At 43.1% G+C, this 25,435-nt stretch overlaps 1 protein-coding gene across 6 annotated transcripts in view; it reads right to left on the bottom strand.

The window, feature by feature from the left end:
* Window positions 1-25,435, bottom strand: part of LOC133369312 (uncharacterized) — a 52,682-nt gene that overhangs the window by 25,117 nt on the left and 2,130 nt on the right. For 2 of the 6 annotated variants that reach the window (XM_061594484.1, XM_061594480.1), the window contains exons 2-3: window positions 5,893-6,017; window positions 3,170-3,233 (exon numbers count right to left, since the gene is read on the bottom strand). In XM_061594484.1, coding sequence (XP_061450468.1) covers window positions 3,170-3,186 — 17 coding nt within the window. In that variant the 5' untranslated portion in view covers window positions 3,187-3,233; window positions 5,893-6,017. Of the gene's footprint in view, window positions 1-695; window positions 1,010-3,169; window positions 3,234-5,892; window positions 6,018-22,123; window positions 22,143-25,435 lie in introns of those variants that run through there. The other 4 variants (XM_061594479.1, XM_061594485.1, XM_061594481.1 and 1 more) reach the window with 3 other exon arrangements.

Here is a 25,435-nt window from a genome sequence, read left to right as displayed (position 1 = left end):
AAAGGCAGGTTCTGATGAAAGTTAACAAGTAGCAGCTACCACAGATAGAACACTTTCTCAGGCATAAGACAAATTCAGACTAAACTGATTGGGACAATATAGAAGCTCACTCCCTAGCGGGTGTTGGAAAGGACACAGAAACAATTATTACTTATTTCATTTACATAGCACAGCTTTAGCTGTGAGTTTTACACGTGCCCATTTTATGCCTGACAGGACTAGCTACATCATTTGGAAGTCCGACTGAGATAGAGGTACATGAAACTTGCAAGAAGTGCAACCCTACCCACACTTATACAGTATAGCAGCTAAGCCTCATTGCAGTCAACAGGGATTCACAACGTAATCCCAGCCATGCCTACTCTGAAGTGAGTCCTAATGAATTCAATGGAGCTTTCTCCCGTGTAATTTGCGCTGGGATTGCAGCCTCACTTTTGAATCCCAGTATACCTAGGTAGAATGGATTGGGCTGGAAGGGGTCCAAAGCAAAATATGCTGTCACTGCTTATGTACATCAACGAAAAGGCAAAAACTGAGCCCAGAGTGGTGAGGGTGAGCTTCAGAGAGGCTCAGAGATAGCATCCCAACAAAGGGTAGAACTCTGGTTAGGAGGTGGAAATTGCAAAGTGCTCAGTTTCACCACCACCACTTTATTCGGCGGTCTCTGCAGTTGTACCTGAGATCTGCAAACTTACCTCTCGGGCTGCAAGTTCCGCGGCGACCTCCTCTCCCGATTCATAATAGGGGCAACCACTAAAGCCCCACGTCAAACCGCCCTGTCCCCTTTCTCTGGATAGGAAGGAAGCCTCATTCCCGCGTCGTTATCCAGACTCCTCCTTCCTCCGACAGTTAAACACGACCCGATCTAGATGGACCGCTTGGAGGATGGGAGGAGGAGATGGGAAGCCACGGGCGGTACCTTCGCATCTAACCCTCTCCTCCCCTTTCCAGACTGCCAGCAGCCGCTGCGAGACAGGAAGAGGAAGCGACGTTGACGTCGTCTTTCCAAAGTAAACAGCCCGGCCTACTTAAGATGTCGGACTCCGAGGTGAGCAGGAGACACACACAAGATCCTCTGGTTGCCTGAAGCCGGGCAAAACAGACCTGACTCGAAACAACCCCTGCAATGCACACGCTTACTTGGAAGTCAATTCCGCGGAGCACGGACGTAGGGCTTGCTTCTGAGTAAACGTGCGGAAGCCACGCTTCCCTTTTAGCTCTTTTGAAACAGTGATGTAGTTAGGTGATTTTAGGCTCTGGGCTTTATTGTATTATGAGGGATGAGGGCGTTCTTTAGTTGGTAATGTGCACTACTGTTAATTACTCCAAAATGTGACAAAGCCAAGTTGGGGCCTCCCCTGCTCATTCTGCTGAGTGGGACTCTGTACTTTCTGCCCAATGGCACAACTGCTCACAAAACGTTGCTTAGGCTGTTCTCACGGCCTAGGCATCAGAACTTATAAGGTTGCTACCGGTACCGGCTTCTCCCAACCGACAGGACTCGTGTGTCTTTAAAAAGATGCATGATAGGCTGAAACTCACATAGTGAAGTTTTCCCCATCATTGCATGTCGATGTTGAATTTGTACCGGTTATGAAATTGCTAAACCCTTAAAGACTCTGTTGGAGTCCAACTCATGTCACAACTCATGTCAGTCTAAGCCAGCCCGGCCATTAGCCAAGAATATATTTATTTATTTAGACTATTTCTATACCGCTTAATATATAAAAAGATCTCTAAGCGGTGTACAGAACAGTAAAACAACTACAACAGGTATTAAGATTTAACAGAGGCAGTATTGATCACATCATAAGAAGCCACCAGGGACAAGAAGATAAAATTGGCTTGCCTTTCAACAGATCAATAGAGTGCAATGCCGCCCATAAGTAGCAGTCATTTGGAATGTTTAGGTGTATTGTCATACATGTAAAGGATTTCCTCTTAGGCGTACTCGTTGTTATGATGGAAAGATGAATCCAAGGCAGCTCTCTGTTTTGCATAGGAGGATGGTTTTCCTCTGTCCTTCGCAGCCAGGAACGGAAAGCAAATTTACCTCTCTCTTTTTTCTTTTTTAAAGGAGGGCTTATTGCTGAAGAGTTATTCCATGAAACGTAGGCTGGGTTGCTGGTGCCACACAATCCAGGCAAGTCAAGGTCAAGCACAGGGAATCAGTTGAGGTCCAAATACAATCCAGAATTCCAATCAAGAATGATAGGAATTTGAGTCCAACAACATCTGGAAGGCCACACATGTTCCCCACCCCTGCCTTAAAAAGGCACAGGGAAGGGAGAAAGCAGGAGGTGGCCCAATCCTAAACTCCTTCTGGCAAAATGTATTCTCCAGTTTTAAGGACCAGGTAGAAATAGCTACAGGAGGTAGACCCTTTGTGCATCCTGGGTATTTTTTTAAAAAAATATTTTTTATTATTTGTTTTTACACTTTAGCTGTTTGGGAGACACAGAATGCATTTATTTGCTTGCTTGCTTAATACATTTATTAAATGCCTAATAGCTTTTAAACAAAATATTAAAACAGAGTAAAATCACAAAACTACAACATATAACATGAAAGCAGCTTTTGAACAATTACAAAGGGGAACTAAAACTCTTATCAAGCAGCTCAATAAAACCTTTAAAACTCCAGAGAGTAAAAGGTTCATTAAAAGGCAGAGAATTTAAAAACCAGGAAATTTAAAAGCAGCAGATTCAAGAGCCTAGGAGAACAAAAAGGGTTTTGCTGACCACCAAAAGGACATTAAAGTAGGCATGAGACAGACTATATATATAGTATACAATATTAAACACTGACAAAATAAAATGTTACCAGCCCTTTAAGGATGATTGTACAACTCTGGTTAGGGTTGACAAGTTTCTAAAAGTTCTAGAACACGTCTGGGGAACCTGTGGCCCTTCAGATGTTGAATTGCAACTCCCATCATCCCTGATCAATTACCATGCTGGTTGGGGTTGATGGAAGCTGGAATCCGATAACATCTAAAGGGCCACAAGGTAGCCACCCCTGTTCAGGATAGCTGGATTACAGTGTAATCCTGAGGACATAGAAACATAACAATACTATTACTTATTTGGATAGTGCTGTCCAGTGCTAGTTTTAAAGCCCCTTAAATTTTCAGAGAGCAGGATTTGAAGGATTACCCCTTCCTACATACCTGAACATGGAGATCATCTTCTGAGACTTTGCTCCAAGTGCTCCCACCTATTGAGGTACAGTAGCTGAGTGTGAGAGAAAGGGCTTTTTTAATAGTGGCCCCTTAGCTATGGAATGTCCTCCCCAGAGAGGCCTGCCTAACATCTACTTCCTCTCCCTTTTTTCCATTTGTGTTGTTTCTTTTAGGTTTAAAGCCTGCTGGCAGGGACTGTCTCATTTGTCACGATCTTTTAAGGAGCAGCTGTGACTCTCTGCTGCCCCCCGCAGCCCAGTGGGGCTTTATGAAGGGATGGTGCCACCACCACACCCACAATTGTGTAGCACATGGTGCCCAACACAAAAAGAGGCAGGAGGTAGATCACTGCACCCACCTGGAACTGGTGCAGCGCTCAGGCCCAATTTGTGCCACTGCAATCATGTGCCAACAGCAGGGCCAGCTTGGGATCCACTGGATCTCAAGCTGGCTCAGCCTCGCCCCTGGAAAGCCGCATTGGCAGGTAGAAGAGAGAGCTCCATGCTAGCGAAGTGGTACTGGTGTCGCCCAGAGGTAGCAGCTGGTACAAGGCAGCTGGAGACTGGCAGGGCTGGCAGAGGGACACCTCCATCCAACACCCCCTCCACCAGCCTGGTGTAAAGGGTGGGTTGGATTGTTCTACAAGTATGCAGCTTCGTGAGCCTGAAGGGCAGGATAAAAATGTTTAAAAGAAATAATAATAATAAATGATAGTTTCCTATCTTTTCCACACCAGGCAACCCCTTTTATTTTCCCAAGTCTTCAAAATATTATGATTTTATACTGTTTTTTCTCTGTAGATTTGATTCCACTGCCCTCAGTTTAAACTGATTTGCTGCTGCACAGTTTCTTTTCCTCTGTTCTGTTTTAAAGTTGTTTTTTTATTTTATCAGGCTATTGTATTTCATTATTTTATTGTAATTTTGTTTGATTTAATCCTGGAGACTTTGGTGCTAGGGAAGCCTGTACATTTTATGTTATATATGTATACTGCACTTTTCCTGCATTAGCTAAGTGTAATCTTTACAACATCCCTGCAATGTAGGACAGCAGTATTCTCCCACCTTGAAGATTGGGGGTGGGGGTAACTAGGGCTGAGAGAGAATGGCTAGTGAACTCAAGCCAACGAGATAATGATAGAGGTTTAAGTCAAACCCAGGACTTTTTACTGTGGATAATAATCCTAAAATTAACAGGTGTATAATTGCACATAGGAACACTGGTAGATGGGGAAGCATTCTTTATGCAATATCACCACCTGTTGGATTTTGCAGGAAATGCAGATTGCCACATTAACAGGGCAATTCTATTCATATCAGAAGTTGGCTGTAGTATTTTAAGCTGCATTTCTATAATCTGGCCACAATCCATTCTTCATCAGTGCCCAGAGAGCCAGGTGCTTTGCAGAGGCACACACATATTTAAGCATGTTTTTAAGTAGGCACACAGCTACAAATGTCCTGTTCCCCCAGACATGCAGTCCTAGGAGCAGTGCATGTGCAGACGGGGGTGGAGTGGGGTGTCAACATATGCATGGCTCCTGGATGTGCATGGCTGGGGGGGCAGGACATGCGGGTGTTGTGTACATAACCTAACCCTGTCATGAGGTGGCCATTATAGATGTGAACTAAAGCATCAGGTCACAGCATGGAAGACAAAGGACCTCCACTCTTCCCCACAAGTATCGAGTGACACAAACATGCTGCTTCAATCATAGTGTTCAAAGGAATCTTGGAAGTAATCAAGTCCAATCCCCTACTCTCAAGGCAGGAGCTTCAGGATGCCACTATGTTGTCCCTGACAGATATCCATATAATGTATGTTTAAACATCTTCAGTGAAGAAGACTTCACCATTCCCAAGGCAGTCTGTTCCACTGTCAAACAGTTCCTCCCATTAGGAAGTTTTTCTGATGTTTACCTAAAACCTGCTTCCCCGCCGTTTCCACCCATTAAGTTCTAGTCTAGCATGGCTTTCCCAAACCTGGTGCTATCCAGATAATTTGGACTACAGCTCCTAATATCCATGACCATGGGCTGTGCTGGCTGGAGCTGATGAGAGCTGTAGCCTAAAACATCTGGAGGGCACCAGCTTGGAGAAGACTGCCCTGGGGCAACAAAGAACTTCTCCATCTTCTGCATGATACCCCTCTGGATATTTGGAGACCACTTTCATGCCTCCCTTTAACCTTCTCCAGGCTGAACATACCCAGCTGTTTCAACTTTCTCATAGGACAGGTGTGGGGAACCTTTGACCCTCCTGATGTTGCTGAACTACAGCTCACATCAGCCCTAGCAAGTATGGCCAATGACCAGGGGTAAAGGGAGCAATAGTTCAGCAACATCTGGAGGGCCAAAGGTCCCACACACCTGTCATAGGACTTTGATTCCTGACACCTCACCTTCCTGTCTTCCTCCTCTGGACATGTTCCAGTTTGTCAATGTCATCCTTAAAGTGTGGCTCCCAGTTTCTGGGTACAGCATTTGAGATGCCACCTGAGCAGTGCCAAATTAAACTGGCTGGAAACAGAAGCAATATCCACAGGCAAGAGCCTGGTCCGCTCAGTGTCTCATGGGGAGGACTGACAGGTCTTGGACAGTGGCTGCTCATGGAGGGTGAGCACGTTGACTAGACTGTCAGGCCACAGTGAAAGGCAGTGTGTGGGCGAAGGAGACAAGGAAGGGAGGAGGTACCTCACCTGGTCTAGCTTACCTTCTCTCACTCATGCAGTGTGGATGCAATACCAGCACAGTAGCTTCTAGCAACAGCGTGGTCCAGTGACATCATGTGCCCATGGCTTCAAGAAGTTATTTCACCTCCAAAAGGATGTTGCAGAGCTGGAAAAGGTTCAGAAAATGGCAACCAAAATGATCAAGGGGATGGAGCAACTCCACTCTGAGGAAAGGTTGCAACATTTGGGGCTTTTTAGTTTAGAGAGAAGGCAAGTAAGAGGAGACATGCTAGCAATGTATAAGATTATGCATGGTGTGGAGAGGTGGACAGAGAACATTTTTTTCTCCCCCCATCATAACTCTAGACCTTGGGGTCATCCAATGAAGCTGCGTGTTGGAAGTTTCAGGACAGACAAGAGAAAGTACTTCTTCACACAGCACACATAGTTAAACTATGGAATTCATTACCACAAGATGTAGTGAAGGCCACCAACTTGGATGCCTTTAAAAGAGGATTAGACAAATTGATGGAGGATAAGGCTATCAGTGACTTCTTCTGACAACGATGGCTATGTTCTCCCTCCCCTGTTGGAGGCAGTATACCTCTGAATACCAGTTGCTGGGGATCACAAGTGGGGAGAGTGAAAGCAGGAGAAGATCTGCTTGCATGCTTTTCATAGGCATCTGGTTGGCCACTGTAAGAACAGGATGTTGGGACTAGATGGGCCTTTGGCTGCTGAGAGAGAGAGAGAGAGAGAGAGAGAGAATGTATGTGTGTGTGTGTGTGTGTGTGTGAGAGAGAGAGAGAGAGTTGGTGCATCTAAAAATCTGCAGTTGTTTTAACTTGCTGCTGTTTTAAGGTTGAATATGATACGGTTTTGTTATGTATTTGACAGTTTGGGGAACCACTCTGGCATTTTCTAAATTAAGAGAGGTATACAAGTGGACCTAATGAATAAATAACATAACAGCAACCTGGTGGTGCAGCTGGTGCCAAGATGCTAAGACTAACCCCAGGGCTCGGGTACAGCTGCTGACCTCCTCTCCCCTGCCTTTGGGTAGAAAGGCAGCTCTCCATTTTAAGAAACCTTAACCTTCATGAGGGTTATCTGAAAACTTGTCTTCAAGCCAATCTGAATCTGCATGCCACACCCCAACATGTTTCGTTTGGAATTCTTGCCTGCAGTATAGTAAATAATAAAGCAAGGACCTGCAGATAATGGATCTATGGAGTAGAACAGAAAGAACCCTCTTGGTCGTCCTTTCCCTGTCTCTCTCCCTTCTTCAGCCTTTATTCCTTTTTGCTTCTTCTTTCCCAGTTAATATATTTTACTCCCCAGTTGCTTGTCACAAAGAAGACAACTGGGCCACAGTGGAGAGACAAGATATGGAAGAATCCAGGCTGTGTTTTGCGTGTGGTTATTATTTTATTTCTAAACTACACCTTCATCTAAAAATGGATTCAATGGCAGGATACATAAAAATTCCAAACAACAATACAATATTAAAACAAACAGCAAAAATCAAAGCATAATAAAATCTGAGAGGTAACAAACTAAAACTATTCAACCAACTAAAAGAATACAGTAAATCTAAAAAGCCTGGGAAATAAAAATAGTTTGACCTGATGCCAAAAACATTTCAATGTCAGTGCCAGCCTTACCTCCTTCAGGAGGGTATTCCAAAGCCAGGACACCATCACCAAAAAGGCCCTGTCTTTCATGGATGCACAATGTGCCTCTCCTACAGACTGAAATTAGAGAGGGTCTCAGCTGAAGATATTAATGCATAGGCAAGTTGGTATGGGAAGAGACATTCCATCAGATATATGTGCCTCTACCACTTCAAATTGCAGACTATGGTTCAGATGGTACCTATGTTCTTCCATACCAAACCACCACCACCCTCCCTCTCTCTCTCTGCATATAGAAAAGTAGCATGTCAGAGAAAAGGCTAGGCTACAATCCTCCTTGACATGCTAATTTTCTGTGGCAGGGAATTTTCAGTGTGGAGGAATGTTCAATCATGGGCACTTACTCATTTAGAAAAAAAAGGGGATGCAGTGGGGAGATGGCAGCAGTTTGTAAAATTGTCCATGTTTGGAATAAGTAGATAGAGAGAACCCTTTTCTTCTCTCCCACAACAACAGAACTCAGGGTCACCCACTGAAACTGATTTGCAGTAGATTCTGGGCAGCCAAAATAATTAGCTCTTCACACAACACTTAATTAAGTTGTGCAATTCGACATTACAAGATGAGATGAGGACCACTTGCTCAGATAGCTTTAAAAGAAATTAGACAAATTCATGGAAGAATAAGTCTATCAAGGACTATTAGTCCTGAAGCTGATAGCTATATGGGACCACATAAGCAACAGGGGAAGGCTATTGCCTTCATTCCCTGCTTATGAGCTTCCAAGGGGGTCACCTGGTTGACTCCCAGGCGAAACAGGGTGCTAGACCTTATGATGCTTGACTTGCAGTCTGAAATGGTATTGCCCAGACATGGCAAGTGTCAGTACCTGGCATCCGTGGGCAACAGCCATGACCCCAACAGAAGCCACCTCTTAGCCTCCCTTAAAAAAAATGTCTTGATGTTTCAAGCATTGCTGGCCATCTGGGTTTAGCTGCCATTTAAATTTCCCACAATGCCCCAAAGAAATGCTACATTAAGGCCATTGCGGGAAATTTAAATGGCATCCAGACCCAGATGCCCAGGGCTGCTGCCACTATCATTGCCACCACTGACAAGCTCACTGGGGCCCACTGATTGAGGAGGGGCCAGCTTGATGTCACTTTGCCCAAGGCTTTTTCAAAACTTAGAAGAAGCATTCCACCCCCCTTTCACACACAGGGAATGTCTCCTGAGTAAAGAGGTGCAGTTTTTATAAGTGCATGTATTAAAAGTAGTTTTAAATTTACAATTTTTAAAAATTAAAAAAATGCTCCCTAATTAATCAAGAGCACATCTTGGTTGATTAATATCTATCAGGGATTCTGTCGTAAAGGATTTTCTGCATTGACAGTGGGGTTGGACTAGATACCTTTGAGGACCTTTCCAATCTAGGACTCTGTTCTTTACTAAATACTCAACTAACATTACAGTAGCAGTTGTTTTAAATAGGTGAATTCTATTTTTTTTATTCACATTGGGTTATATTCAGTGCTAATCCTACTCACAGTAGACCCATTGACATTAATAGACATGAATAACTTAGGTCCATTAATTTCAATGAGTCTATAAAAGCAAAATACAATAATCAATATAAAAACTACAGTGATGCATGAGATAATTTTTCATAGCAAAAAAAGTCAGTTTAAACTGTGCCATTATAATAAATGTTTAAACTCTTCCAAAATGATCAATTTTGATGTCTCTATGCACATCCTGGGTGTTTCAAAAATTCCAATATTCTCTAGAGCTTGGATACCACAGCAGAAAAGGTTCTTTCGGGTATCCACCCATTGTATTTCTAACAGCAGAGGAATACAAAGCAAGGCCTTTAAGGATGGATTAAGTTGTCTGGCAGGCTCATATGGAGGGGGCTCCTTCCAGGGATGCCATAGTAGACCTATTGGCTGACCTTGGGCAAGTAGCAATCTCAAAGCATGTGCTCCCTGTCTGTAAAATGGGAATAAAGATCTATGCATCATTTTTGAGCAGATGGGCCAGATATGTGAGCAAAGTTATTTTGAGTCTATCTCCTTGAAACATGCAGGATTGACCCATGCCGTCTGATTCATAGAGAGCTTATCTCTGTCACCCTCTGTTTCTTTTAAGGGCCTTTCAACTGGGTATGTGCAAGGGGGACTAGAATACTTATCACAATGCAGATTCCCACAGCCTAGAGAACACTCAGAGCAGGCAGGGTGGGAATGTTGGAGCTAATGTGGCCAATATGGGTGGTATCTCTGGAAACCTGACTCCACAGTCTTCAAATCATCAAGTTTGAAGGGGCCATTGAGGTCATTCATTCTAGTCCAACCCCTGCTGCTCAATGCAGGATGCAACCATAGCATCCTTGACAGATGACCTCCAGTGAAGGACAAGCCACCACCTCCTGAGTCGCTCTTTTCTGTTACATCTCTCCTGCTAATGCACTTGCATCTCCTGTGCACAATGCACACTCTGTCACACCCAATTACACACACACCAGTTCACAGTACTTCACTCTGTAGTGCAAACCGCTAATATAATTTTGGCAGCTGACAAATGAGTGGCAACTGCAGCATTTGTATCTCCTTTTGGCAGCTCAGCAGGACTACTGCTCTGTTAATGCAATGGGCCCTGAATGACTGATTACAAAACGGCCCAAAGAGGCCTATGAGTTGAAAGCTCATACAACATCTCAATGAGGCATCTCAATAAAATTCAACAGCTCACTGCTATTATTTTCATAGTACGTACAATGGTCACATTTTTGGAAGAAAATTACTATTTTATCAGTAAGAATGCCTCTAGCCCCTATACACTTAATACTAGGAAGCGCAGAACAAACAGAAAAATAAACCTGTAGTGTAAAGGAGAAGGGCATGACTTCATCTGCTAGAGTACCAGGGTAATTGACAAGCCTTCCTTGCTATGTTAAGTGAATGAAGTGATAATGAGGCTTTCAAGGTGGTTTGGGACAGATTAGCACAGAGGAAATCAATGAGGAAAATAAGCAGAGGCTGGATGCTTATTTCCTTCCTTTTCATTTCACTAGCAATTTAAATGGTAACAGTTCCTTGCAAGATTGTTTGCATTTCTAATGAAAAGCAAAAGATTGCAATTCAGTGGACTGAATATATTTTGTTAAAGCTTAATGTGTTTTACAAGCTGAATCTATGAGGTCAGATGTGAGTTCAATGGCGCTTATTCCCAGGTAGCCAGGTACAGGATTGTTGTCAAATGGATCCTAAGAAATTGGTGTTATGCTATATACTCCTGCTCATTGGTATGTGTGAGTGTGTGCATGTGCATTTGTGTACAAATAATAATGGTTCAACACACCTGCTTGCATTTTTGGACTCCCCATGGGAGACATGGCTACGAGACCAGTCATGATGGGCTTCTGCACTTCAAAATTTACCACCACACCTCTGAATTTGTTATATATCCTTTTGATAGCAGTGGGAGTTTAATACGTGGATTCAAGTTGATTAGCTTAATTTGGAGGACTGGTCTGAACATATCTAGCAAATTCTCTGTAGGATTAAGCTTTAGAGAAGGGCAAGAGGGAACTAACAGCACAATCCTTTACAGTCCTTACCCTCTATGTGCCCACTCGATTACTTTGATCTGTGAATAGGCACAATTACAAATGCTGCATGATACTCATTCCGCACTTGTAAGAAATCATTCTTTTAGTGTGGCAGCACCTACTCATTGGAACTCCCTGCCAATTGACATTAGGCAGGCACCTTCACTGTATTCTTTTTGATGCCTGCTTAAAACTTTTTTGTTTAGTCAAACCTATTAAGACACATAAATGTTGTTTTAATATTTTTAGTCTGTTGTTGCTTTAATTGTTTTTTAAATGTTTATTTACTTGTTTGACAGTTTTATTTATAATTTTAATATTTTTTGTAAAGCGCTTGGAGTTTTTTTTACAATCAAACGATATATAAATTTTGGTAAATAAATAAAGGTTTACTCAGAAGTAAATTCCACTGAGTTTAGTGCAGCTTACTCCCAGGTAAGTGAGCACAGGTTTGCAGTTTTAGTGTTGTATCCAACCAACGTTTACACAGAGTAGACCTAGTGAAATTAATGGACCTAAACTAGTCATAGTCATTAATTTCAATAGCTCTACTCTGAATATTATTAACATTGGATACAACCTTAAGGCTGAAATCCTATACATACTTACCTGGGAGTAAGCCCTATTGAAAACAATGGGACATTTCTGAGCAGACATTATAGGACTGCACTGGAGGAATCATTCTTAAATACCTAGAATGCTTTTGTAGATTATTGGGATTTGCAAAACTAGGGAGTGCAAATAGAGATTATTGTTATAGAACAAAATGGATAATTCTGGAGCAGCTGAGTAGGCTTGTATAGGATTGCACTGTTAGCCTTTTTTTTAGTCTGCTCTGTGGTTTCTACTAATAGTTTGTGTTTTTTCTTATTCTCTATTGCTTTCATTTTTATTACAAGCCACCCTGAATATCTGTTAAAAAGGCAAGATATTAGAGTGAATTCATCAATGCCTCTAGTTTGGGTACCTTTGTAGTGACAGAGAGAGCCGGTGTGGTGTAGTGGTTAAGGTTACAACCTGGGAGACCAGGGTTTGAAACCCAAAGCAGCCATGAAGCTCACTGGGTGACCTTGGGCCAGTCACTGCCTCTCAGCCTCAGAGGAAGGCAATGGTAAACCCCCTCTGAATACCAGGATCGACTTGAAGGCAGTCCATTTCCATTTCCATAGTGACAGAGACTGAATGTAATGCAGATTCCATTGCCTCTGATGGTAGACCAGCTGCCTTTGGCCCTCCCTCAGCTATCACCTACCTGCTGCAGCTGTTCCACTAGGTTTCTGAACTGTTTTCATCCCAGCTGGACATTCTAATTGTTAACTGCTGATCCTGTCTTTTTTTGTAATTGCTTTGTACTTTCTATTTTCTTTTTTCTTTTTTTAATAAAATGGCATTTTTTTCTAGGCTGTAAGTCACCCTGTGTGGTGTATTTACCCTGAAAGGGTAGGATATAAATTATTATTATTTATTAAATTTATATCCCACCCTTCCTCACAGAAGGAGCCCAGGCCAGCAAACAAAACACTAAAAACATTTTTAAAAATCTTAAAAACAGACTTTAAAATATATTAAAACAAAATACGTTTTAAAACATATTAAAACAAAACATATTTAAAAATATATTTTAAAAAAGTTTTAAAGCATCTTAAAAAGCAATTCCAACACACACAGAGATTGGGATAAGGTCTCTACTTAAAAGGCTGTAGAAAGAGGAAGGTTTTCAGTAGGCACCAAAAAGATAACAGAGATGGTGCCTGTCTAATATTTAAAGGGAGGGAATTCCCACAACATTAGAGGTCTGCTTCCTATTTGTGAAATGGACCTCCTGATTAGATGGTATCTGCAGGAGGCCCTCACCTGCAGAGCACAGTATCGACTGAGCATATAAGGGGTAAGCTTATCTTTCAGGTATCCTGGTCTCAAGCTGTATAGGGCTTTGTACACCAAAACCTTGAACTCGGCCCGGTAGCTAATGAGCAGCCCTAACAATAAAAAAGAAACTATAACTTTAAAAATGGGTGCCCAAGCTTGTTTTTTCCCCTCCCCTTCCCTCCTCATCCCCTTTCCTTGTGTGTACTGTTGTTGTTGTTGTTGTTATTATCATCAATATCCACCCTTTCTACAGAAGGAGCCCAAAGTGGCAAACACATCAACAAAACAATTAAACAAGCAACAAAGATTGTAAGATTGGGGGCACAGACTGTTTTCCTACTGATCTTGGAAGGGGTGTGTTTGTGTGTGCACAAAAGAGTGGGGCTAAAAATGCTTTAAATGAACAGAATGGATTAAAAATGCTTTAAATACAGTAACATCTTCAAAATATTCAGAGGGAGGACCAAATTTAAGCATCTGAAAGTGTTTTAAACACGTTAAAAGAAAATTAGCACTGAAGGTGTTCAATATGCTACCTTGGCCTTTAAATACATATACACAAAGGTATTTTGAATGTCTGGTATGAACTTCTTAAGTTGTCCAAGTGATTGCACCGCAAAAGCTACACCAGGTGGTGGGGGAGACAGCTGAGGTGCTTCTTACCAAGCCAAAGTCATTTTCCATTAATGGACCATGACTCTTTTCAGCCCAGATTTTTGATGGTGCTTATGAGATTGTGTGTGTCATGACATCAGTATAGAAGAGGTTTAATTCAACCTGAATGTGAATATGTGATCAGTAGCACCTGCGCTGGCAGCATGAAATAGAAGAGAGCGGGATATGGAAGGAATCCAGGATACAGTTAGAGGGCACATCATGCAAACTATGTTGCTGAAGCTAAGCAGGTTTGGGTATGGTCTGTGCATGGAAGGGAGACCAGCTGGGCACTCCACTTACGCTAGCTTGACTTCCATAATGGAATAAAGGGAAGATATAAATGTGCTGGGGAGATATGAAACTCTGCAGTGCTGGCCCAAGATATTTTGGTGCCTGAACTAGAACACCAAATGTCACACACGCACACACATGCACACACACTTTCTCTCTCTGAAAACTGGCCTCACAGAAAATGTCTGTGAAATGCAAAAGGCACAATACAGCAAGGGGTCTTTTAGCTCCATCAGACATCTGCTAAGCTGCTGACTTCAGGCAGGCCAAACACCTGTCAGGGCTGCAGACAGATATGGACAAGCTCAGCACCAGCCTGGTGGGGTATGATATATCTCTAGGCTTTTTGCAAGCCCGCTTTCTGGGCAGAGATGATAAGCTGCTCGACAAGCTGCCAAAGTGGAACCGCCTTCAGTGCTTGCACCCAGCCCAGCATGTGAGTTATCGGGCTGCAGGAGTCATACGAGAGGGAGAATCCTCCTTGAAGGTAACTGTGATGCGTCCTTCCCTGGCTCTCCCTGTCAGGTTCCTACCTGCTCATGGTTACTGCCTGTCTCTAGGCACCACCAGGGACTCCACCAGTCCAGACCGCACTCTCTTATGGTTTACCTATCCGCTCTAGCACAGATCTCAACAGATCCCCCTGCTAGGCAACCACCAGTAACGTCCCAATACTAGTATTGCCAGAGACTCTGAATACTGGTATTGTTATTCTCTTCACCGCTGCCACCATTTGTTACAGTTCCCCTTCAGCCTTGGTCATTACCTTACCCTCCCTTCTGGTCTGTGAAACCCCAGCCAAGGATCAGGCCTTTGGTAAACCAAATTAAGTATTTATTACAGATAACAAAACTAACAAGATTAACAGGATTTCTTCTTAAGGCACATAAGCATATGGTTTTACTCAATACTAATCCGAACTCCACCTCCCTCCTTCTTCACTCTCTCCTGGCAAACAACTCTCTCAAACCCCACCAAGCAATCCACTCTTTCTCTTCTTCCTCCCAGATTCCACAATTCACCACCTCACATTCACCCAGATTTACCTGTCATCCTTTCATTTATACTGTCAGCCATTTTAAACATTCAGCCAATCATCAAGCATTCTATTGCCCATTCACTCCCCCTCCTCTTTCACTACTTACCATGTATACTCTAAACAACCAGCACTTACCATATATACACTAATATATAGGAACATCACAGTAACCCCAGGGCAAACTGGATTCTCTGCCCGGAATGCTTTGCATCCTACAAGGGTGGTGTTATGAGGTGGCCCAGTGGGCCCAAACTCTGGGTCTTCTGCCCCCTTCCCTCCCTCCTTTGAAAAATGCAAATACTCCTCTCCTTTATACACACACACACACACCACACACACACACACGTAATTGTGATTAACAAAACAGAGGTTTTTACCGCAATACCAAAACATTTTGGCTTCCGCCTTCATCGGCTGCTAACATACAAATGCTGTTACCAAGGTGGTAGTTATAGAGCTTTGAGGATGGAATGCTCAGAGGGGCTTCATTTGCAGAAGCTAAGTAGTGGTGGTACTGTCCTCCAGGTTCAGGCCATGTGGCGCCAATGTGTCCAGAGAGTAAATCCAAAACACAGTGCTGCTGCTGGTGTACCGCTCCTTTAAGAGAAATGTAGCAGAATCCTGGGACACAGTGAAAATACTTAATCAGCCAAGTTGCTTATGTCTGGCAATCCTGCCCGTGTATAGATTGTCTCCATCCAAGTCCTCACAGTGGAGTGGACCCATTGAAATGGATGAACCTAAACTAGCCACGCCCACTAACTTCAGTGGGTCTACTCTGAGTAGGATTAACATTGGATGCAACTCACTGATGGTCTTTACATTCTGGGGCCAGGGGGAGCTCACCTGCAAGTTTCAAATCTACTCTGAGTAGGACTAGCATAGGACACAACCCTCTGCTAGCTTTTCTGTATCTAAATGCTTACAGAAGATTTGGATGTCGTCACATGTGTCTCACTCAAGGGTAGCCAACAAGATGCCTTTTAGATGTTGCTGGACTACAACTCCCTTCATCCCTAACCACTGGCTATGTGGGCTGGGATTGATGGGATCTGCAGTCCAGGAACATCTGAGGGCACCATGTTGGCTACCCCGCTCTATCTGCATGCTTAAGCAGCAGACATTACACTGGTGAAATCCTAGCCATCTGTGTTTAATTTCCCCAAAATATATACATATGGAAACTTGTGCTAAGGGCCTGTGCCCCCAGCCCTTCAAGTACCTAGCAATGCCCTTGGAGGGACCAAAAGATCCTAGATCCAGAGGGCCAAAGCATCAAGAAGTTGGAGAGAGGACTGCTGCAGGGTAGACCAAGCCTCAGGCTGCTACATACCATACATTCAAAGCAAATTTAAAGCACATAACTTCCCCCAAAGAATCCTGGGAATTGTAGTTTAAGAGTGCTGGGAATTGTAGCTCTGTGAGGGGTACAGTTCCCAGGATCCTTTGGGCGAAGTCCTGTGCTTTAAATGCATGGCATGTTCACAGTAATTTCATTTTTTGATGAATTTCTATTGGTTCATTGTCTCATTTTCTTTTCTTTTTTTTTAATAATTTTTATTCAAATTTTTCCAAAAACAAACAAAACAAAGTCAAAAAGACATAACAATACATCAACAAAAAATGAAAATAAAATAGTTGACTTCCGATTTGTCGCAGATCAGCTATAAGTATATAATATACATCAAACCTGTCCCTTAATGTATACATACAGAGTCCCTTTTCTCCATAGGCTGTCTTAATTAATCGTCAAATCCCAGTATCATCATTTTATTTTGATCTTTCAACAAAAAGTCTAAGAGAGGTTTCCATTCCTTAAGAAATGTATCTGTCGATTTTTCTCTAAGTAAACATGTCAATTTATCCATTTCTACTAAGTCCATTAATTTCAATAACCATTCTTCCATTGTTGGTGTTGATTCCATTTTCCACTTTTGTGCATATAATAATCTTGCTGCCGTAATCATATATAATATTATTCTTCCATATTTCTTTTCTATTTGTTTATCCATAAAACCCAATAAAAGAAATTCTGGTTTTGACTGAATATTTATCTTTAGAATTTTTTGCATCTTCCTACCTATCTGTGCCCAAAATGATTTTGCCTTTTTACATAACCACCACATATGATAAAATGATCCTTCTTGTTGTTTACATTTCCAACAAACATTAGAAACATTACTATACATTTTTGACAACTTTTCTGGAGTCATGTACCAACGGTACATCATTTTATAAAAATTTTCTTTAAGATTATAGCATAGTGTAAATTTCAAACCTTTTTTCCACATATTTTCCCATTGATCCATTGTCTCATTTTCTGTATATTTTGTTTTTATGTACACCGCTTAGAAATGTGAATGATTTAGGCAGCATATAGATATCTTAAGTAAGTAAATAGTCTAGCAATCAGGCAGTTTGATTCAAATCCACGTTGATAATCCAAAACCGCTGTGATGACATGGAGATGCCAGCACTGCAACAGAACTATTATTTTGTGCTAGTCTGCGTCACAGGTCATGAAATTCTGTGGTTCGTTGGCCCAAAGCAATGCGTAGCTCACCCATGGCATGCCACAGATCACACACAGGGCTGCTGTACATGAGTGTGCAGCCAAGGTTAAAGCTACTTATTGCTTTGTCCCTCTGTTGGTACAGCCTTAGGCTCCCCTTGGGAAATCGGCATGATCCATCTCTGAATCCTGAGGCAGATGGATTCTCTCTGGGGAAGCTGCTGATTTCATAGCTCATAAGTCAAGAGTGTTTCCAAGTGTTGTGTCCCGGTGCAGTAGGCTTGCTCTAGCTGCACAGCATAGGAAAGCCACAGATAAGATCACCATTGTCACAAGTCAATAGATGCAGCTTACTTGAATGTTGGTGGGATTGTTGGGAATCACAAACGGGGAGAGTGTCGTTGCACTCTGGTCCTGCTAAGGGGCTTCCCATAGGCATCCGGTTGGCCATTGTGAGAACAGGACGCTGGACAAGATGGGCTGCTGGACTGATGTTTTTAATCCTCGGAGGATGGCAACAAGAGAGAGGGCCTTCTCAGTGGTGGCCCCCAAATTATGGAATGATCTTCCTGACAAGGTGAGCCTGGAGCCAACACTTATCTTTTAGGTGCCAGGTCAAGACTTTCCTCTACTCCCAGACATTTTAGCATGTGTTTTTAAATTGCTTTTTAAAAAATGTGTTTTTAAATTTGTGTATTTGTTTTTAATGTTTTTAATTGTTGTAAACCCCCCAGAGAGCATCGGCTATGGGGCGGTATGCAAATGCAACAAATAAATAAATAAATAAATAATCTCCTGCTGATACTAAGCCTTTGAGGCTGCAATCCTAAACGCCAGGGCTGAGGAATCTTAGGTCCAGGGGCTCAATGTGGACCTCCAGGCCTCTCTGCCTGGCCCTTGGGCTCCTCACCAGCCCTGCTCAGCACCATATTTGACTGCTTTTGTCTGATTGTGATAATGCCTCTTCTATGCCTGGATGGAGATGTGTGCGTTTATGGAGAAACCTCTGACTTGAGCGTGGCAATGCAGCCTGTTCTACAAAAGGAAGGGTCACATCCATCATTCTGCCCACTTTTGCCTCTGGTCCTACATACCACTGGCATGTGGTCCCCAGAACATTCCCCATGAGGGAATGTGACCCACAGGCTGAAGAAGATTCCCCACCCTTCCTAAAAAGAGTGTGTGTCCCATTTAACTCAGTGGGGTTTATTCTTAGTAATGTATTAGATTGCACTTTAAAGTATATGTAATTTAACTGCATCATATTCTTCTCCTGTTACATTCATCTTTCTCTCTCTTCCTCCTCCTCCTTAAGTTGCCTTCCCGGTGTCAGATTTTTAGACTGTATGTTCATCAGGGCAGGGACCCTGTTGTTATTCTTTAAAATAACATGCAGATTGATGGCAATAAATCAGTCCTCCAGATTTTTTGGACTTCCACCTCCCAGCATGGCCCATGGTCAAAGTGATGGAACTTGTAATCCATCAGGATCTGGATGGCAACAGGTTTGCCATCCCTGCAATAAATCAGTTAATACAGCCTTTCCCAACCTTTGGGTAAGCATGGATCCTGATGTGCCTGCTTGCTTCCCTTTTTCACTCCATAGGCTGAGAAGCATCAGGAGCCAGTTCAGTACAGCATTTCCTCAGTTAACAAAGCAGAAGTGTTCCTGGACATTACTTCTTTAACAGAAACTTTGGTACCAGAGGTAGGAATAACATGGAAAGAACAGGGATAGGCTCCTACACCTGCTGATAGATGGTGGGGGCTGCTTCAACAGGGGCTTGAAAGGGTGCCTACCCAGCATCCTCCCCAGGCCTAGGAGAAAGCAAGAAATCTCTTTAATGCAAAGCCACAGGCTTGTCAGTTTCCCCTTAAAGCAAAGCCACAAGACTTTGTTTGCCCACAGCAAAGCAAAGACACAGGCTAGTCAGTTTCACCTTAATGCAAAGGCATAGGCTTGTTAGCTTATTGATAGCAAAGCAAACACATGCTGATCAGTTTCACCTTAAAGCAAAGGCACATGGCTGAACTTTTATCCATATCAAATCAGAGCTGGTTAGTTTCACCTTAAAAAAAACTCTTAGCCAAAAGGAACTTCCTTCCTGGAAGATTATTAACTGACGTATTACTCTATTATGTCAGGAGAGCACAGCAAACAATTTCTGCCTTCAGAAACACTGAGAAAGGCATAGGTGGAGGACATGAGAGAGCTAAAGAGGACCTGTTCTCCCTGTAACTCCACAAACAGTCTGATGCTACACCAATGCCCATTTTGCCTTTGTGGCATCAGCCAAGCCCTGAGCAAAGAGAATGGGAGTGTTTGGGGTCATCAGAAGCCCAAATTGTCTGGTTAACATCTGAGGGGGAGAAAAATATAGCTCCATTCTTGTGCCTGGTCACTGCATCATCAGGACCACCATTAGCAATAAATCCAACTGGGAAACAGACCGAAACATTCCCATTATTTTCGAATGACATCTGTACTCCACTACCCTCCCTGACACAGCCTCCTTCACTAACATGAGCCAGGGCCTCCTCACAAAAGAACAGCCAGCCAAGGTCATCCTGAGAAGCTGAAGTTTTAAAAACACATACAAAAAACCTTCAGCTTCTTGTTTGGAAGGGGGAGGCGAGATTCAGGACTCCCTTTGCCTCTCACCTAACCCACTGCATACGGATTGCACAGCTTTGTCATTTTTTCTGGGGAGGAAAGTTAGGAAGATGAGGATGGAGGGACAACAAAGAACAATGTTCTCTTAGGGAGCTTCCCGACAACCTGTTTACTGAGCATTTGTTCTCATTGGCTTGCAGGGAAATTAGAAGATGCTGGCTACTGTATATCATGGGCATTCACTCCGATTTGTTTGCAGGGAGATGACGTTGCACCAAAGCAAGTGTTACCCCACATTTTCTGGTACATTTTCCTTATTGCAAAAGTCCAATGTTTTGCGGAAGCAGGTTTGTTGTGCAAGAGCTCCAAATTGGCTTTTATCATGCCTCCTGAATTTGCCAGTATGCGATTGAAACCCACTGCAATAGTGACAGTCTAGAACTGCCCTCAGTTTTTCCTTGCCAGAGAATGGACTGATTTCTGTACATGTTTCTTTCAGACCTCAATGGGATACAGTTATAAAAGAGAGTGGATCAAGTATTCTCTCAAAACCTCAGGTTCACTTCCAAGGCTCAGTATAGATATAGTGCTATTTCAGTTGGTTTCAGTGATGAAGTGTCCGGAATCCTCAGCAAGGAGCACTTCACACTGCAACATTTTGTTGCAGATCCCACCTGTTACCTGTGATTACTCATGCCATAATAATAATTTAAAATATCTGTAAGGTACTGTAGCATTTTAAGTCTTATTGTCACAGACTAGGGGCCAATGCAATAAATTACCTAGCTTGGATTTATTCACTGGATGCTGTTTGGTCCTAGTCCTATTCACAATAGCCCCATTGAAGTTAACAGACATAACTAATGTACGTTCATTAACGTCAAAGGGTCTAGTTAAGTAGGACTTAGTTGAATACAACCCATTATTTCTTCCTTTACCTATGGCATCTCTTTGGTCATGGCAAAGAGCTCACTCAATTCATTTGCTGTGAGCCGAGAGAACAATTTTGATTAATTTATTTATAACCATTATGCCCCGCCTTTCTTGCATGATGGAACTCAAGGCAGCTTACATAGCCTTCCCAAGCAGTCTCCCATCCACCTATAAAGAAAGGCTAACACTTGGGGCTTCTTAGTTTAGAAAATAAAAGAAAAATGGAATACTAGCAAGGGAGGTCATAATAGAAATTTATAAAATTATGCATGGTATAGAGAAGCTGGATGAAGAGATATTATCCCCTGTTCTCCATAATACTAGAATTCAGGGTTGCTAATCAGAGTTGATCGGCAGTAGATTCAGGAAGTCCGTCTTCATACCATTGAATAATTACTTATGGAACTCACTGCCACAAGATGTTATTACAGCCACTAATGCAGATGGTTTTAAAAGTTGATTAGACAAATTCATAGGGGAGGAGGAGAAATCGATAAGCCACTATTAGCCACAATGGCTATATGGAACCTTCATATTCATAGGCAATTTGCCACTGAGGATGAGTTGCTGAGGGACAACTGTAGGGGGGCACTGCCTTCGTGTTCTACTTATGGGATTCCCAGAAGAATCTGGCCAGCCACTGTGGAGAACAGGATGCTGGATAAGGTGGTATGATCCAGCAGGCCTCTTCTTATGTTCATACTTTGCAGAATACGTGAACTTAACACTGCAAAGCACTTTGCACACTCTTACAAAGCGATACATCAACAGGGAGCAGGAACAGACTATTGGCAGAGCTGATGCTACCAACTCCTTTCATTTTAATCCAAGCCTCACTAAGGCTGTAGATTCTTTTAAAGAGCAAAAACAAACAAACATAAAAAGCACGCAAGAAAGCTGCAAGAAGAATCTCTTTCATGTTTAAAAAGCCTATTTCCAGCCCCCGTGGTGGTGGGAAAACTTGGCAAATGTCAATGCAACAAGAGGGGGGGGAATCTAAAGACTTTGATCCAAAAATAAATAAAGGATTAGCATCAAGAAACTTTTTTTTTAAGTTAAAATTGGTGATGTTACAACAATCTCACGGGGCTGGGGAGGGACATGTTGACTCACATTTTGAAGACTTGCCCCTGGCAGCTTTCTTCCATTCCTGATTTTAATGGCTGGGAGAAGCAGAGGCAGCTCAGTGGCAGAACACCTGCTTTGAATGCAGAAGGTCCCAGTTTCAGTCCTCAGCATCTCCAGATATAACTGTAAATGTCCCCTGTATGAAACCCTGCCTGGAGAGCTGCTACCAGTCGGTGTAGACAAGACTGAGCTACAGTGGTAGAGCATCCCTCAAAGGCAACAGGACCTAACAATGGGGGTGCATAAGACCATTAAATCCAGCCCAAAATTTGCTAACTATGCCACTGCTCTTGTGTATGAGTTTGGATGGGATTGGGCTTATCGCCCACCCCAGCTTTGTTAAATTCTGCTCATAAGGGTGCATAACATTTGGAGTTCATTGTCAGCTATGTGCCTCCAGGTAATAAGTGTCCTCCATCTTCACCCACCAGAGGCAGGCCTGAGAAATCTTGCCTGTTTCCATCACCCTTTCAATGGGTCTGCTAGTATCTTGCCTCAGGCAGCATTGAATACTAGATGCCAGAAGCCAGGGACAGAGCTCCTTTGGGAGACAGATATTCTCACATGGCCTTGTTCATTTGTTATTTATTTATTATTTGATTTATATCCCACTCTTCCTCCCAGCAGGAGCCCATTACTCAAAATAGTGCTTCATGTTAATAAGAGTCTGTACATGGAGATGCCAGAGGGGTAGCCTCGCTAAACTGTTGCAGCGAACACACACACTAACACATGAGTTCTGCAACATCTTAAAGACTTCATTGCAGCAGAAATGTTCATGCACTAGAGCAGGGGTGGGGAAGCTTTTTAGCTCCACAGGCCAGATCCTTATCAGATCTAGCCTCACAGACTGAATGTGACAGGTAGGTGGGGCCGCTCACCTGACAGTCACCTGATGTTACAATGATGTCAGATGATTGGGCGCTTTGAAGTCCTGAAGTTGAGACTTCAAAGCACCAAACACGTTTTGCAAAGAGCCCTGTGTGCTGCTTTAAAGTGCCTGAGGCTTCAGCTTTATGCCCCCCATCAGTTAATAGGTGGTAGAGTTAAAGCCTGTTTTCCCTTGGTCATGTCCTATTAGGAGTGCACGTTAAGGCTGCTGATTGTGCATTGGCAGCCATGCCTTTACCTGCCCTGCACCTAATGCCACATATGAGACGCCTGATTTGACTACGGTGATGCATGCCTTAGTTACATCCCGTTTAGATTACTGTAACACACTCTATGTGGGGCTGCCTTTGAAGACTGTTCGGAAATTTAAACTGGCACAAAGAGCTGCAGCCAGAGTGCTAACTGGGGCTGGTTACAGGGACCATACAACCCCCTTGTTATGACAGCTCCACTGGCTGCCAGTTTGTTTCCGGTCACAATTCAAAGTGCTGGTTTTGACCTATAAAGCTCTATACGGCCTAGGTCCAGGCTATCTGTCAGACCGTATCTCCCTATATGAGCCTGCCCGGGCGTTGAGATCCTCAGGAGAGGCCCTTCTCTCAGTCCCAACACCTTCACAAGCGCGATTGGTGGGGACATGAGATAGGGCCTTCTTGGTGGCTGCCCCCAGGTTCTGGAACTCTCTTCCTAGGGAAGCACGAATGGCCCCTTCATTGCTATCCTTCTGTTGGCAGGCAATGACTTTTTTATTCCAACAGGCTTTTGGACTAGAAGATGTTTAAGATAGGGCCTCATAAGGTCTGTTGTATTGTTCTATGGTCCTATTCTTAATGTTTTAAATTGTCTTAGTATGTTTCATGGTTTTAATGTCGCGAATAGTTTAATTCTATTTTAATTGTATATTTTTGTATGTTTTTTACCTATGTGTAGTTTTTTATTTGTAAGCCGCCCTGAGTTCCAGTTTTGGAAAAAGGGCGGGGTAAATATAAAGATTCATTCATTCATTCATATGATGTCAGATGTGGGGCTGGTGTGTGTGGTTTTGGGTGATAATGGCTTTGCAGGCCAAATTTGAACCCCTGGCTGGCCAAGTTTGGCTTTTGGGGCACAGGTTTTCCATCCCAGCACCAGAGGCCACTTTATCAAATGTATCCTCAGTTGGGAGGTGGATTATATACATCCATATACATACATTGTACCCCTTGAGCCCTACTGTTACATTTTCTCTTTTTCCACCTATGTGTATGTATATTGTGCATCTGCTAACTTTATGCATCTGATGAAGTGGCATCTCATGTACAATGATCTGAAAGTCTTTAAGATGACAAGATGTTGTGTGACTGTCTGTCTTTGCATAAAGAGATTGAGATTCCACTGTAAAGCGGCGCTTAATTCTTAAATCAAGACCAACGAAGACTCAGTTCTGCTCTGAACTGCAAGCTCTCTGCCATCATCCCAGATGCATGGGAATCAATCAGCATTGCCAGGTACGTGAGAATACTTGGACCTGCACAAGAATGAAGGGCCTCTGTATTACAAGGCATTTTGCAATCTTGCACACAAATATCCAAGAATTTAAGGTTGCTGAGTGCAGTGCTAACACTGGGTGGTAGTCAACTAAGTCCTACTCAGAGTAGACCCATTGAAATTAATGAACCTGTTACTCATGTCCATTCACTCCAATGGGTCTACTCTAAGTAGGACTAGCATTGAATACTACCCTTGAGCAGTAATGGTAGTAGTTCCTTATGTGGCCAGTAAGTGGGATGATGTGCCAGAAACTGTCCTTTTTCTGCTCTGTGGTCATAATTGCCCCAATCAGGGAAAAGGCCATTTCTGAAGATATATCCCACACACACACACACAACCAAGTGCAGTTTACCTTTCCTCTCTGTTCATCTTCAGTTTGGTGGTGTGGATTGTGGGCAGTGTTGGGGGCAGTGTAGAAGGGGACAAACTAGGGAGTGCTTTTTGTTTTGCATTGGTGGGAGAAGACACCCGAGAAAATGAGAGTCTGTTCACCAGGGTAGGGATCTTCCAGCCTGCAGGCCAGATATGGCCTACCACGCTTCCCCATCTGGCCCACCAGCCTCCCCTCAAGCCCCTCCCACTCTTCTTGTCCCACCCCACAACTCCATGTGCACTGCTCCTTAGCTGTTTCCTGCTGAACAAATGGGGATCCTGGGGAAAGGAGGTTTACATTACGTTACATGCCAGAGGCAACTGATATGCCTAGGGTTGCTGCTGCTTGACAGAAATGTGGGGAGAGGCTAAGGGTGGGATTTTCTCCCCTGCATCATAAGTAGATGTAGGGAGCCTGTGGCCCTCCAGGTTTTGTTAGGCTACAGCTCCCATCATCTTCAACCACTGTGGGTCTGATGCGAGTTGGAATCCAAGAACATTTGG

The sequence above is a fragment of the Rhineura floridana genome, chromosome 13 (genome assembly GCF_030035675.1).
Source record: "Rhineura floridana isolate rRhiFlo1 chromosome 13, rRhiFlo1.hap2, whole genome shotgun sequence".
In the NCBI taxonomy this organism is placed as follows: domain Eukaryota; kingdom Metazoa; phylum Chordata; class Lepidosauria; order Squamata; family Rhineuridae; genus Rhineura; species Rhineura floridana.
The sequence above is the reverse complement of the archived record's forward strand: the minus strand, read 5'-3'. Positions and strand labels throughout refer to the sequence as shown.